Here is a 14891-nt window from a genome sequence, read left to right as displayed (position 1 = left end):
GACAAATGTGTAACTGGATATATACTTGTTTCATTTTTTTAAAAAGAACTAATTATGCTTGCAGAATAGAAGAGAAATACTAACACATTTACAGGTTAGACTAAACAACAGGCAAGGTCAACTGTTTGGCAAGCAAATCTGGACTCCATAGCTAAAACATTTTAAGGAAGTTTACTAAAGGAGGATCAGAAATCTTTATTGCATGTCGTATATAATGCCAGACAAATTCTTGGCAGATACTATTTTGTATTTTAATGTTTTTAAGTCAATATAAAACTGTGAAGGCTTCATTTTAACAAAGAAATTTTGAGTAATTTTTGGCACATTTTCTTCTCAAATATGTCTTGAAAAGTTGATTAATTTTGGTTCAAAACAATAACACGTTATAAAAAATAACTTTTAGAGAGAAAATAGATTGAATTAATCTAAGACTGCAAAAGGTAGAATGGGCTGAAAAGCTAGCAAGTGTTAAAAAATCACGAGGACACTGGGAATGAAAGTACACAATGGAATCTAATAATCTCCATGACAATTTTTATATAATCATTACATATTTTTGCATATAATAATAATAATCTCTTTTTCACATATTTCATTAAGGCATCAAATACAATACTGAATTCTTATATAAGATGTCCCTTCTCCCTACAGATCTCGTCTCTCTTCAATCATCACAGCTAAAATAAAGCTTCTAGCTCTTTCCTGCAAAGCAGTTAAGAAAAATCAGCCCCATTTTCCCTGTTTTACAGCCAGGAAAACAAGACTTGCAGAAGTACAGCAAGGAATGCCCATCTCTCTTCTGACTTTCATTCCAAAAGCAAGGCATTTCAAGTAAGAGTGCTCCCAGAGTACGTGAGCACATTTTTCATTGCAAAGACTGAATGCAACTAATTAGGTCAAACTATTATGCTTAAAGATTATGTCCTACCCACTTGTTTAATACTTTCATTAATCTCTGGAGTAAGAACAAGAAAGAACAGTTATTCTTTAAATACAATTCCAGAAAACACTGTGTGCGCTTGTGCAGTGTGATCATGAACAAGTCCTCTAGTGTTGAAAGAATTCAGGGCAAATACCAAGAAAAATACATGTACTCACTCTGCATCAGCCAACAAAACGCAGCTGTGTGCTGTTAAATGCAATCAGTGAAACAAACGTGGCATGCTTGGAACAGCAGTAACTGCGTGGGCTAGTGAAAAAGAGTCCACTCTTATGCAGGAGCATTTAATGGGGTTTTTTCAGGCTCTCATCTGCACTTACACTCAAGGATCCCAAAGTCCCTTCATCTGATCTCCTCTACACCAGCGTTTTGGGGCCATTGCATCAGACAGGTCTGCAAATAGCTTCAAATCAGTCCAGACAAGCTCAAGTATGGCAATAACCCAAGTTGATGGAAACTGTATTCAAGCATAGTTTTACTTGTACTTTATTCAAAGGTGAGTGTCCTGCCCATCAGCCCTGGCACACTCACTGGCACACTCTGAATGGTAGCATCTTCCCCCTGCTTTGAAAAAGTATTACTATGTATGATGCAAAGTATTATAAAATGAAACAAACTGTTCTGCTGATTTGCATAAGAGCCTTGAACTTGAAATATGGAGTGAGAAAATAAGTAAAGTAAAAAACTCTCAGGAAACAACCCTGAATAACAGTTGGCATCTAAAGACTGAAAAGGGTATCAGCAGAAAAGGGGAAGACTGGTTGCTCATTGACTGATTACTTTACATACATTACTCTCACTAGAGAGTAGTAACAACATATTTATAGAAGATAGAATACATGGTTTGAGTGAAGGAAGGGGAGAAGAAAGGTGGAGAAGGATAAAACAGGACTACTGGTATTTTAAAACTCCTTTGTGGGCCCAGGTTCTGCTACTCAAATGTCCTGTGACGTTCCTGTTACTTTCATCCCTTCCATCTTCCTGTATTTAACAAGAAAAATGCTCTTTATTGCCATCACTCAGCCCATTACTGTGGGCTTAAATAAATCCATTTGTTCCATATCTTTTATTTGCATCAGAATTCAGGAGAGCTCAAAAAAAGCACAGCCTGAAATACAGAAGAAATGTCTCTCAGTACCTTGGTAAGTGAAGTTAAATGAGTTCAATGACCACAGTGAACACCACTGATTCAAGCCCCAGTTACTACAGGTGGATGCTATACAAACTCTGTAACCACGGAGTTTGGTAAATCACCAGCCTGAAATATGGCTGCTTGCCCAATACAGCATCTTTCTAAACACATGGCCAAACATATGACACTGCTTGGTACAGGACAAGCTCCACATGTCCCTCTTCACTGAAATTTAACATTTGATGTTTGGTTTTCCTGATCACCTTTTATTGGAATTGTACAAAACCCAAAACCAACCAATCAAACCAAACAAAAATCCCCACCTGAAGCCCCAGCAATCTGCTAGTAATGAATTAACTTGCACTTTGTCTTCCTGGTCAAACTAAGTGCTGAGACAGAAAACGTTTGTACTGAAAAGTTAATCTATAAATTGCCCTCTATCAATGCAGCAGTCACCTGAAAGCTGATGCCAAAACAACTCCGAGGAACAGTTCCTCTTCTTTTATGCAGAAATTTTTGACTCATTCAAAAGCACTGAGATACAAACAGCTAGAAATCAACTCTAGTTTTCAAGGGAAAAAGCAATCTCTGAACAATGAGATGACTAGAAATCTAATTCAGTGAGGTATTTCAGGAGTATTTTCTGATCTATAACTTACCTCTTTGAATTTGTGAGCAAGTTTGCTGGTGTCCACATCACTGGGGGAGAACATGTCATCATTTTCAGGGAGATCAAAGACTTCAATGGCCATGTCACCTCCTGGAAGGACAGGTCCCATGTCTTCATCTTCTTCATCTGTAGCATATTCCCCTGTCTTAATTTTATAGCATTTAAGAAATTCCAGTTATCCTCTTATTAGGCAGAGACTGTTCAAAGAGTAATTAAGCTACTGTACAAACACAGCATTCTGTATACAAAAAAAGCTTATCTTTTTCTTTAGCTATAACCCTACTTAGGAATTCTAACAAACAAAATATAACTCCACAGTAGTATCTCCGTACTTTAAGAGAGAGGAGAATGCAGTGTCTTAAGCATTAGGAACTTAATTCTTAAGCATTATTGGCTCTAATTACAATGGTTTCATCATTTTCCAAGTGAGACCTCTTTTCCAATGGAAGAAGTCTTCAAATTTATTTCAGATTTAACAAGGAATCTTTTCCAAACAGAAATTAAAGCAGAAGAGGACTGACAGGATCTCGACTAGACTTTTGGGAAATCATCTGGAGGAAGTAATTCTCCAGTGATATTCCATGTTGAATTTGAAAATTAATTGGCTTGATCTTTATAAACAAATTAACTATAGGAAAGTCACACCCACAGAGAAAGACAACAGTAGGAAAAAGAAACTGAGTGTCAGAGACAAGTTCAGACACAAGTCAGAGTTTACTCAATTTTCACCCTGAATAAAGAGCTGCTTTGAGCTAATTTCAAACAGCAAATGTGGGTGTTTCTTGGGCTGGTAAATCATGAGATGTGAACAATTTGCTGACAAAACAGAATTTTAAAAAGTCGTAAGCTGCAATCAGTACCTGAAGAGTAAACAAAATAACATAAAACAGCAATACTGAAAAGAAGAAGCTTACACTATTGAACCTCAAGTTGCCTAGACAATCTTTTGCACATACCCCTGTGCTCATCTCTCCCCATACCTAAGGTGGATGGCACCACTTTGCTTCCATGAGGTTCCCTCTGAAAGCTGTAGTATATTGTGTATGGATCACAAATAACCTGCTGGTTGTTCAAGTGGCTGTGCAACTATATTATGAAGCTAACACTTCCCTCAGGGCCACATCTGGATTTATAAAGCCTGGGACTCAATAAATACATGGAAAAGGAAGGGTGGGGGAAGATGTGTCCTCCTTCTCATACTTATATGCTAACAACACTAAAGTGTTGATAGAACTGCTCAAGTTTTTGCTCATGAGCTTTCAGTTTCTGAGATGAAGACACGTATTATTATCTGAAGTATATTCCTCATAGTGCTAAAATTATCTATTAGTGCCTTTTTTGACAAAAGGACTTTTCAAAACAAGAGGTGAGCACTCAGATATTTTAACAACAGTTCAAATTTCAGCTTCCCACCTTAATTTAGTTTCCCAGCTCTTGTTTAGGCTTATGTGAATCTCTCTCAGCTAAAAAAGCAGTACATAAAAGCATGTTCAGTCTAGGTGTACAAGTATACACAAACAGAAAAAGGTACATGTGTGAGTCCAACAACAGGGTGATATACCTACAATAAAACATCACCATTACCCAGAAAAACAGCACATAGAATCATAGAATGGTTTGGGTTAGGAGGGACCTTCAAAGATCATGAAAAATCTCTACTTTTCTTTTTTAAAACCACTAAAATTTTAAAAAGCAAAGAAAGCCAAAACACACAGAAAGCATAAAGTTATTTAGGAAAATTTTCTGATCTTAAAGGAATTAGTAAAAAGAAGGTAAGCCACCAACATGCACAACTTTAAATGCCACTGTTAGTGCAAGGCACTTTTTAGGTAAGTTATCTCTGTCTCCATAAATAGCAATATATTCTCCAATGAAATAAGCAGTAACCATTTATTTTATATAGTTCATATGTACTAAAAATATATGACTAAGAATCTCCACAGTCTTTAACAAAAAAAGTTAACAGCTGGGCTTGCTTCTATTTTTTCCTTACTTAAACCAGAAGCAAAGAACACATAATCCATCTCATTGGGGTTTTTGAGCATGTTAGCACTACAGCTAAACAAAACAACACCTGAAATTATCTTTTTGTACATCTGGATCTTGTACATACACACAAAATCTTCTGTCACACTACACTTGTAGTAACTTCTGTTCCTGTTTTATTCCCTGTGGCTATGTGCAGTTACTGTCCCAACAGATAATTTAGCTACTCACTCCCCATGCCTTTTCCAGGAGCATATAACATCACCTTCACACACCATCAGGGCAATCAGAAGTGAAACAACTAACTCTAAAAATCCCAGCAAGATTTCAATAAAATGAATTATTGCAGGGACAAAATACTAACAAGCCATGTACTGTCAGTTTTGCAGTCGTTATCCCTGAAAAATCTGTAAGGCAATATACAACTATAAATTCTACATTAAAAAAAAAAAGTCTTGGCAGGTCCATCAGCAGTGGCAAGGAAACCTCTGAAGCATGCAAAGAGGAGGCAGAAATAGGATTGTTAACCACAAAACTCCTGCCCTGATTACATTAAAAATCCCAGATCTGGCTCAGCTACATGTGTATTTGAAGGGAATATATTAATGTAATGCAAAATCCTAATTACATGTTCCAATTTTGGCAAAAGAATAAACCATATGAATTTAGTTAAAAATGGTTTATCCAAAGACTTAAACTGGAAAGTAGTACCACATACAAAAATAAAAATAAATACACATGAAGAACTAAATTATTAGGGAAAAAACACAACAACAAGCAATATTCTCCTGAGCTCAGGAGCCAGAGTGTCTGAAGAGGAACATCAGGCAACTACAAACAAATACAAAGGAAAATCTTGCTTCAAACTGTACATAATGAGTGTCAATGGGCACAGTCATTTTTGTTTCAATTAATTAAAGAAGTAGTTGTCAAAGCAAAGCACAGCTCAGGTAAACAAGGCAGCAGGGCGACACAAACACATTACAGAACACAGAGATAAATGGGAATTTTGCTTTCATCTTCAAAAGGAAGGGACTTACTCTTACAGACACATGAAAATCAAATTACAGGTTCAAAAGAACCAATGTGTACATTACGGAAATATACGTCATAAACTACATGAAACATACTTTCCCTGAAAAAATTATCTCTGCTGACTTCCTGTTCACATGAAACTACCAGAAGGCTGCTCAGACATTGTGCCAGTGAGATAGAATGGGAAATACGTTATTTTACAAAAAGCAGCAAGGCACAGAAAAAAGTTGTGTTACTTTGAAACAACAAAGCCCTGTAAGGTAACAGTTGTTATTGTAGCTCCCTGAGGTTCCCTGCAATACGTGTTGTTTTCTTAGCTGACAACAACAATAATATTTTTTTACTCAATAGTCAATGAAAACTTACATGCTCTTGAAGGAAAATCTCGGACTCTTCATTCTGTGTTGGTGAGCAAAATTCATCCGTGCAAAAGCCCTATTTCTCATTTCAGTAGCATCTAGGGCTTACGCTTATCCCATCCACAGCAACAGCTTCTGGTATTAGCCATTCAATTTTGCTATATGCTATCACAGCTAATAGCATGAAATTATCTTTATAAACATGAACGGCAATTTTCCACTTGTGAAGGGAGAATGTGTTACTTGCATTGTTTAGCTGCATTTTAAGTTCCTGAAATGGGCCTAATACTCCCAAGCCAAAAGAAGGAGCAGCAGCATAGCCAGGATAATGCAGGCAGACCTTCCCCACATCACCATAACAAAGGTCTGCTCTGCTGAAACTCTCCCACAATCAGGGAACACCATTTGAAGAATTGCGAAAATAACCCAAGCCCACCTCTTCATTTGATTTTTTTGATGGCTTACACTTAATTCTTTCAAAAGAGCAAAGAAAAATATAATGGTATAGTATCAATCATTACTTTCACAGGAGTGATTCATATTAATGATGCTGGAAAAAACACACTCTGAACTGCTGAAACTCTCCCACAATCAGGGAACACCATTTGAAGAATTGCGAAAATAACCCAAGCCCACCTCTTCATTTGATTTTTTTGATGGCTTACACTTAATTCTTTCAAAAGAGCAAAGAAAAATATAATGGTATAGTATCAATCATTACTTTCACAGGAGTGATTCATATTAATGATGCTGGAAAAAACACACTCTGAAAGATCTGGTTTAGCAAATGTATACTTCGGGTATTAGACATTCAAGCACATTGCAACATTTTTCTTTTTGTGTGTGTCAAGATTTTCTTCAATGGTTCTAACGTTGCTTTGCTCTCAGAATGTCCTGATGAATGAGAATTTAAAATGAAAAAATATTCATCTGTCTAATAGTGATATTAAGATGTAGTAAAACATCACTTGCATTAACCCACTTGTCCATGGCCACAAAGTGAACAGAGTCCTGCAATATGTTATTAATTTCACATTCTGCATCACCATATGCATCCTTCAGGGGAATAGGTTATCTGCTGCCTTGTGACATTTGCCACTCACCATAGAACATGAGGAAGATAATACCATGTTCAAATCAAAATTCCAAGAAATGGCAGCATTTGACTCAGATGTGAACAGAACACCATGTTAACACAAGGAATTCAAAAGGTTTCAGTCAAGGGTACAGATTCAGGTCACACTTAGCACGCTAAGTAGGAAATACAAAGGCAGTGCCTACTTCAAAGCCTTTGAGTTTTATTTTCTGAACGGATACAACAAATTAAAAGGATGTGGGATTTTAGGAAGCTAGACAAACTGGTAAACCCTGCAGCAGGCTATCTAGAGGCAACATACTCTTTCAGCTCTACTGTAGTTAGGACCGGCTCATTGGGAAATGCCAATGCTGCCTATTGTACGTAGTATTTGAGAAATAAGTGATACTACTGACTCTGCTTGGCTCCTAGGAGCTCCTGTGAGCTGTTGCACACTTATCCTGCTAGTCTTTGCACGGACCCCATCATCAGCATCTCTTTTGCTTTAGTGCTCATCAGTTCTGCACAAGGTTTTTGTGTTGCCATGCAAAAACCTAAATGAAGGAGCATCTGAAAGCATCCTGCAACCCTGTGACAACCTGCAGCCCATGGTAACAGCAGATTCTGAAATGCAGGGATTCAGAGCATTTATGTAGTAAATGATGTACTTTTTTTTCAGTATTACTTATATAGTAAATGATATATCTTTTAGAAACGTTATGTGTATTAGTGTGAATCTTTCCCAACAAATAGCTGTCATGTAACACTCCTGCAAGGCAATGGAACGAGAAGTTACATCAGGCTAACATGGGTCTCTAGATTTAGTATCTTAACTCAAGTGCATTGCACACTGGGTGACAGAAATCAAGATTGTCTAAAAATGCTGCTTCTGTTAAAGAACTTGAATCTTTCAAAAATACCTAAGTGCTGCTTGGGCTATGAAGACTGTCTTAAGTTTCAAAGCAGAGGAAATCCAGCCAGATGGTGGCACAGCAAGATAAAACACCAGAACTTGACCATGCCTGGCACACACTCTCTTCCTGTGATTTGACCAGTTCTAGCAAACAGTCATGTGTAGTGACTCAGGACTCAAACACAGATCACTGATTTCCTGCTCTGGAAAACTGGTATGTTACTGCTGCCCTTGTGGTAAAGTCTCTGGGGCCCACAATTCAACAGTCTCAATGGAGGGCTGAATTAAGATAATTTCCTTGTTTATTTATGCTGCTCTGTAGCTGGAGATCCATGTTACCATATTTTAACAACTGTATGGAAACGAATAGGATGATTTGACAGCTCTGAGACTGAGCCACTCCTGTATAACTCTGTGTCATCTCAACCTGAAACTCTTTATTCTGGCAATCCAGAAACTCCTGAACTTTGTGCAGTCAGAATCACTATCACATTGATGAAATGGACTCGAAAGGGTAAGGTTTTTCTGTACATTTGTAGATATTCATCCAGACAGGGTAAACTGAGATTTTCTTCTACATTTGTGGATATTCATTCAGACAGTGTAAACAGAGATTTTCTTGCCCAAAAGATGCCCTGCTTCCCAGAGCCAAAGAATGCAGGGCTGGCAGTGGTGTCTGGCATATAGCAACACAAACCCAGCCACGTTTGTCCTCATAGAACAAGGTGAGCTCAAAGTAGTAACATTCATATTTGACAGTAAATGGAGCAGAAGTGCTTGTGGTGACCAAAAATGTACTTGAACTGTGTCTAATGTGCATTAGATCAGAGATAACATCGTGTCAATTGTCTGGGAATGCTGCAAGTTAAGTGGGGTTACTCGAATGGCATTGTCTGGTGACCAAAAAAATAGTAATATTCAGGATTACTGCAGGTTCCCAATAAAATCTACTTCTGATAAGTCTGTTGATTAAGAAAGCAAACATGCTACATTGCATACTTTAGTAACTAAACCCCAGCATCTATTCTCAGAATGTTTACCATTCCTCTCCCATATATATATATATGGCATCAAGTAGGAAATGGGTTTGCTCTTCAATGATCCCAATGGAGTTTTTAAGAACTGAAGTATTGCATTTGTTCTCAGGCCTAATTTCTTCTCCTTCCAAAAGAGATCATTGATCATCTCAATCTCCCCTGGTAGATGTATTTTCCTTTCTTCTTCCTCCTTTCCTCATATACTGCACAAAAGTCCCCTTTGCACTGCAAACACTAGTGGCCAAAAAGCAGGTCATGGTCACAGAGATGCTCATCATCCTCAGTGTAGTGCTACAATTGGAAAAGATACCTTTAACTACCTTAATTACTTGCCCTATCTTACTTTCTTTCTATCATCCAAAGGCACTACCAATAGAACACACTTTGTGCACTTAGGACACTTTTTGTCAAAAATTTATGCAGTGAACAGGGCTTAATAGTTTGTACCAACTGAATTGCAATGACAACCAGACATATCATAAAAAGTACCCGATACCTGTTCATGCCTGTCCTTTTTCACTATTGTACTGAAAAACACTTGCATGGTCATCAGTATGACAGTGTCATCAACAACAGGAACAGAGGGAACAGAGAGGATGTGGATTTTCCAGCCTTCATGATCTCAAATAGGCACACATACATATGCATCTATACAGACAAGTACAACTTTTATTTATCTCAGTTAAATATGCCCCTGTGAGTGGATTAATTAAAAAACATACAAAAATATTTTTTATTTTTAATACCAGTGGAAATTAAAGTAAATGAAAGCATCACTGGGGCAAGACAGGATTTCTACTTAGCCTGTTGGGACACTTCTGATTGCTCTGACCCACTGCTAGTTTAACAGTGTGTTTCAAAATCTGAGTGTATCCTCATTTTATCTCAGAGTATTTTTTCTTCTCCATTTGATTGTTTAGAAACCTTGTCTTAGTACATAAAGAAAAACTAAACTGAAATAAATGCATAGCAGGAATTCTCTATCTCCCTTTCTTCATTGTTTCCTTACGCAAATAAACTATAAAATCTGGTCCACAATGAAAACACACTAATACAGGGAGTCTGACATTTCAAACAACATTATTCAAGACAATGTAGAATGATGGCACTATGCTTGGGTTACATGGAAGTGGTTTGACACAACTGCCTTTTGCCTTAGCCTAGCAGCTAATTTAGGGAATAAGACAGACAACAGTAGCCTCTGTAAAAGCTAACTCATTAATCTTTCCAAGTATCTTGGTATCCAGGTATATTAGGAATTTTAAGAGATAAAAAATAAATTATGGAAAATTTACTGCATAAAGTTGATCGTTTCAAAACCTTTCTTCAGACAAGGGAGATGAATTTTCTATCCTGTGGAACACCTATTCACACAGAAACGAAAAGCAGTGCTTGGAAGGAGGGGTCTTGTACAAACTTTTCAGAAAATGTTCTGAATAAAGAACATTGATTCATTCAGGAAAAAAAATAAGGCCTAAATCTTTCTCAACCCTTCTAAAAGGTGACTTCTACCAGTTTTCACAGAAACCTAATGTTCCATTGTACAACCACAAAAAATTCATTCCCTTATTTCAGAAAGGTATGTGCTTCCCGAGGAAGAGCCGTGATTACAGAAGCATCAACCAATTTGATACTTGCTCTTCTGGATCAAAACAAATACTTTAAATCCATGATGAAAACCTTTTCCGTATCCTTGTTCTTCAAATTAGATTCATCATCAAAATCTCTAAAAATCAGCAGCAAACGTAATGGAGAGGTCCAGAAGTTGACCTCTGAGTGATAAGTAAAAAGAAGGAATTAGGAATAGAAAACAGAACATTAAGAAAACACCAAATAGTGAAACGCTAGACAGTCTGTTACCTCATCATCATCTGCATCATACTGTGCATAATGCTGCTCCAGCAGCTCTCTCTGGCGGCGTTCTTGTTCTAGAGTTTGGCTAATCAGCTGCGCAACCTCACTCACTTGTCCTGGTTTTTCCCGTCCAATTACAAACCTATATAAAACATAAGTGAAAAAAAGATTACTCCCATTGTTTACCAAACTTCTCGTTTTTTACCTGTGTGTAGGTTAGCCTTTTTCTCCAAAGATACAGACCTGTGATTGTCTCAAATGTGTTGTGTGGATGACATTTGTCAGAAGGGCATTGTGTGCGGGACTAGGAGTGATCAGACCATGACAGTATTTACAGGAGGGGGAAAATGGAAGTGACCACTAAAGCCTTCACTCCAGATTTCAGTAATTACAGACACAGACCCAGAGCAGGGCAATTTTAAAAATTATGTATCAGCACTTCCATTCCTTCTAGAGCCAAGTATGTCCCAGAAGGCTACATAAGACCAAATGCACAGTAACAGCACTGGCGCACTCCTCGCAGCTTGTAGTGAAAGGAACATGCACCAGAGAAACTCTTTTACATCACAACTGTTAAGATATTTCTGAGGTTTTATATTTGTCTTCCTCCTGTCTATAAAAGAGAATCTATTTCCACATTTTTAAATCTGACAGACGCTATTTCCTTAATTTTAAACTGCATTTAAATCTTTCTTTTATTACATGAACTTCTGTTGCTAAGGAACGTTTTTCTTCACTGTTAGCTACTGCTGAACGCTGAGAGCACATTTCTCTGGCTTAACAAAAGACAAGGGAAGTGTCTCTTTCTTGGTTGAGACTTAAAAGACTGCTTCCCAATCCATCTGAAACTCAGAATTGGTTTGGATTGCAACAGTGGCATAACCCAACTTAGATATGCTGCTGCTGATAGTACTAACAATAAACACCCATTACACAGTACCAACACACTGCAAACTACTGAACAAAAGTACAATTTAAAGGTGTCAAGCTGAAGGAGTATTTTCTTAGCTGGCTAGAAAGACAATGAAGTAATTACAGATGAAAGAAGTATTATGCAGAGCTGAAAAGCACAATAAGGTGACACTGAGATACTGTGTATGATAAATTATTTGTTTCCATAACATTTGGCTCAATTGATGAACGCAATTTTTTATTTGAATGAGAGGTATAAATGTGCATTATATCCCATGTATGAAAAGAATTTTCATCGGTACTGCCTATCACTGTTAAAATCCCTTGGGATTTGTTATCCATGTGCAAGCCAGCTTTACATGAGTGGATGATGCTAGGTCCATTTCTATGCCAAACAATTTTTCAGACTCTATAAAGTCAGGCACGACAGAGAGGACTACAATTTGGAGATTATGTCAACATCAAAATATCCAAGCCAGTAATTAATTCCAAAAGGATAAGAAAGGTGAGAATGAGTGACACCATTTGAAATAATGATATAAGGTACTCAGAAAATGATTTGCAAGAAAGTGGGTTAGCTTAAAAACATTAATAGAAAATACAGCAGAAACTAGAACAAAACCAAGGTGATATCAGCAGCATTTTAATCCTGATCAAAACAGATCATATCTGGCCCTCATATCCCACTATTACGAAATATGACATTTGTTCTCAGCAATGATAAAGACCTCGGGCTGAGAGAAAAAGAATTTTTCCTCATGGCCCCTACACTTCATCTGTTCTGCAAACTGACTCATGTTTCCTCTGAATTTTAGTTTTAGAGCCAAGTATTACAAAGACTAAACCAGTTATGTTTTCAGACTCAACTGGGAGGAACAATGAACTTTTGATATTACAACATGAAGTAAAAAAGGATTTTACCCGTATTTCCTACGTGTTTGTCTCCTCTAATGCAAAACCAAATTAAAAGTAAATATGGAAAAGAAAACCCTTCTATTTTAAACAAACATTTTTAAGCAATGTTATGCATGAGTGTCTTACTTAGACATAGTAGAGAGAGCACCACGTTTGTAAAGACATGAGGGAAATCACCAATGTGGCAAATTATGGAACCACACAAAACGATGCAAATATCATATTCCCTCTGGCCCTCTGCCTGATAATTCAGTTCCCTTGGAAAACATGAGACATCATTTTTACACACTGAAAACTTGAACAAGACAATATGCAATGCATCTGAAGTTTGGCAACTCATTTAACATTTAGGAGTGTTTTTGACACATTAGAATGTAATGCAATATTTTCATACAGACAAACAAGTTTAGGTAGGACATAAAAAAGTGAAACCTTATTAAGTGAATTTTTCTTCTCATGCCAAAGCCACTCACAGTTTACAGCACTGTGATTTTCAAGGCTTGAATCACATGTCAAAATGAAGTTCCTCAGTGATACCTGAAGCTGTTAGGTGATACATGAATAAAACCCTCCAAGCAATGACAAACTTTAAAGCAAATGTCTTCCAAAGTAGAAATATGTAAGGAATGTTTTATCTTCCTACAATTTACTGCTTTAGAGTGAGACATAACCAAAGTGTCTGCAAATAAATTTTCAGAAGCATTCAATCGATGATTGATGTCTGTTCTAGACAAAGAATTGAAAATTTGTAAAATGGAACACTACAAACTAAACCAAACCTATTGTCATGTTACATTCCATGACCTTGAGAATACCATGCTGCATACAATTATACTTCAATTCTAACTGAGAGAAGCCATAAATGCTAAAGCTACAATTCAAAGATGGATGAATAAATATTACTTTCTTAGCAAACCATAAAGCAAAGGCAGTTACTGAAACTCCTAAGTATTAATTAGATTTTTATGCGTAAAATGCCTTTCAATAGAAGAACTACCATAATTATAGGTATCAACTATCATAACTATCACTGGAATAGGTTCCCTGGAGAAGTGGTCACAGCACCAAGGCTGACAGAGTTCAAGAAGCATTTGGACAATGCTCTCAGGCACATGGTGTGATTATCAGGGCTGTCCTGTGCAGGGCCAAGAGCTGGACTTACGATCCCTCTGGGTTCCTTCCAGCTCTGAATATTCTGTGATTCTGTGATCATCTGAAGTGTTTAAATATGAGAAAGAGACACAAGGTTGTGATTCACTGGCCAGAAAATTAGTCACTGAACCGTAATATGCACACTTCAACAAGGTGGCTAATTACATATTTCCAATCACTCTGGCTCACCAAAATTAGTCACACGCATTTCAGACTTGATTAAGTAGTCTCAAGAGCCGAAAGTATTGTAAGAAAGAGGTATAAACTCTATCAGCAATAATACATTTAAGAAGCTGGTTATGTTTCTGGATATGAGACAAATGAGGGTTTTAAAGCCTTTAAGCCACATGACAATGAAATTCCCCTTAATTATTACAGCCAGCAAATGCAAAATAAAACCCAGTGAATCTGTGATGCAGCCATCACTGAACTAAATCTCAGGCCATTACTGATTATTTCTGATGTCTGCAAAAAAGAGAGAGAGGAGAGAGAAGAGGGGCATGAACTGACCTTGATATGCAGAGTTACATGCAATTTAGTTGAATTACCAGCTGTGAAATATTCTTTTTGGTTATGGTTAAAATAAGCAGGGACATATCTAGGAATACAATTAGTATTTGACTCTATCTAGGATTTAAGAACATCTAAACCAATCAAGTATCTTGAGAAATTGAAAGTTAATTACAGTAGTGGTGCTTAAGAAAAGCATTCTACTAAAATTGGCAGCAACTCCTACACCTCCTGCAATCCAGCTATGATTTAAATATTTTAAAGCACACCTGATACATAACTTTCTGCATATTTCCAGCCCTTATTAAATGAGGATCTGCAGACCTGTGCTTCTTGAAATAACAATGAATAACTTACTGATTCTTTTACCAACTATGGGAACCAGAAACATTATTATAAGA

At 37.0% G+C, this 14891-nt stretch overlaps 1 protein-coding gene across 2 annotated transcripts in view; it reads right to left on the bottom strand.

Annotated features, from left to right (window-relative positions):
* Nucleotides 1–14891, bottom strand: part of PPP1R9A (protein phosphatase 1, regulatory subunit 9A) — a 131861-nt gene that overhangs the window by 28542 nt on the left and 88428 nt on the right. For both annotated transcript variants that reach the window (XM_009074241.1, XM_009074242.1), the window contains exons 5-6: nucleotides 11008–11143; nucleotides 2732–2887 (exon numbers count right to left, since the gene is read on the bottom strand). In XM_009074241.1, the coding sequence (XP_009072489.1) occupies nucleotides 2732–2887; nucleotides 11008–11143 (292 nt within the window). The remainder of the gene's footprint in view (nucleotides 1–2731; nucleotides 2888–11007; nucleotides 11144–14891) is intronic.

The sequence above is a fragment of the Acanthisitta chloris genome, unplaced genomic scaffold (assembly GCF_000695815.1).
Source record: "Acanthisitta chloris isolate BGI_N310 unplaced genomic scaffold, ASM69581v1 scaffold1235, whole genome shotgun sequence".
In the NCBI taxonomy this organism is placed as follows: domain Eukaryota; kingdom Metazoa; phylum Chordata; class Aves; order Passeriformes; family Acanthisittidae; genus Acanthisitta; species Acanthisitta chloris.
This window is presented reverse-complemented; position numbering and strand designations above follow the sequence as displayed.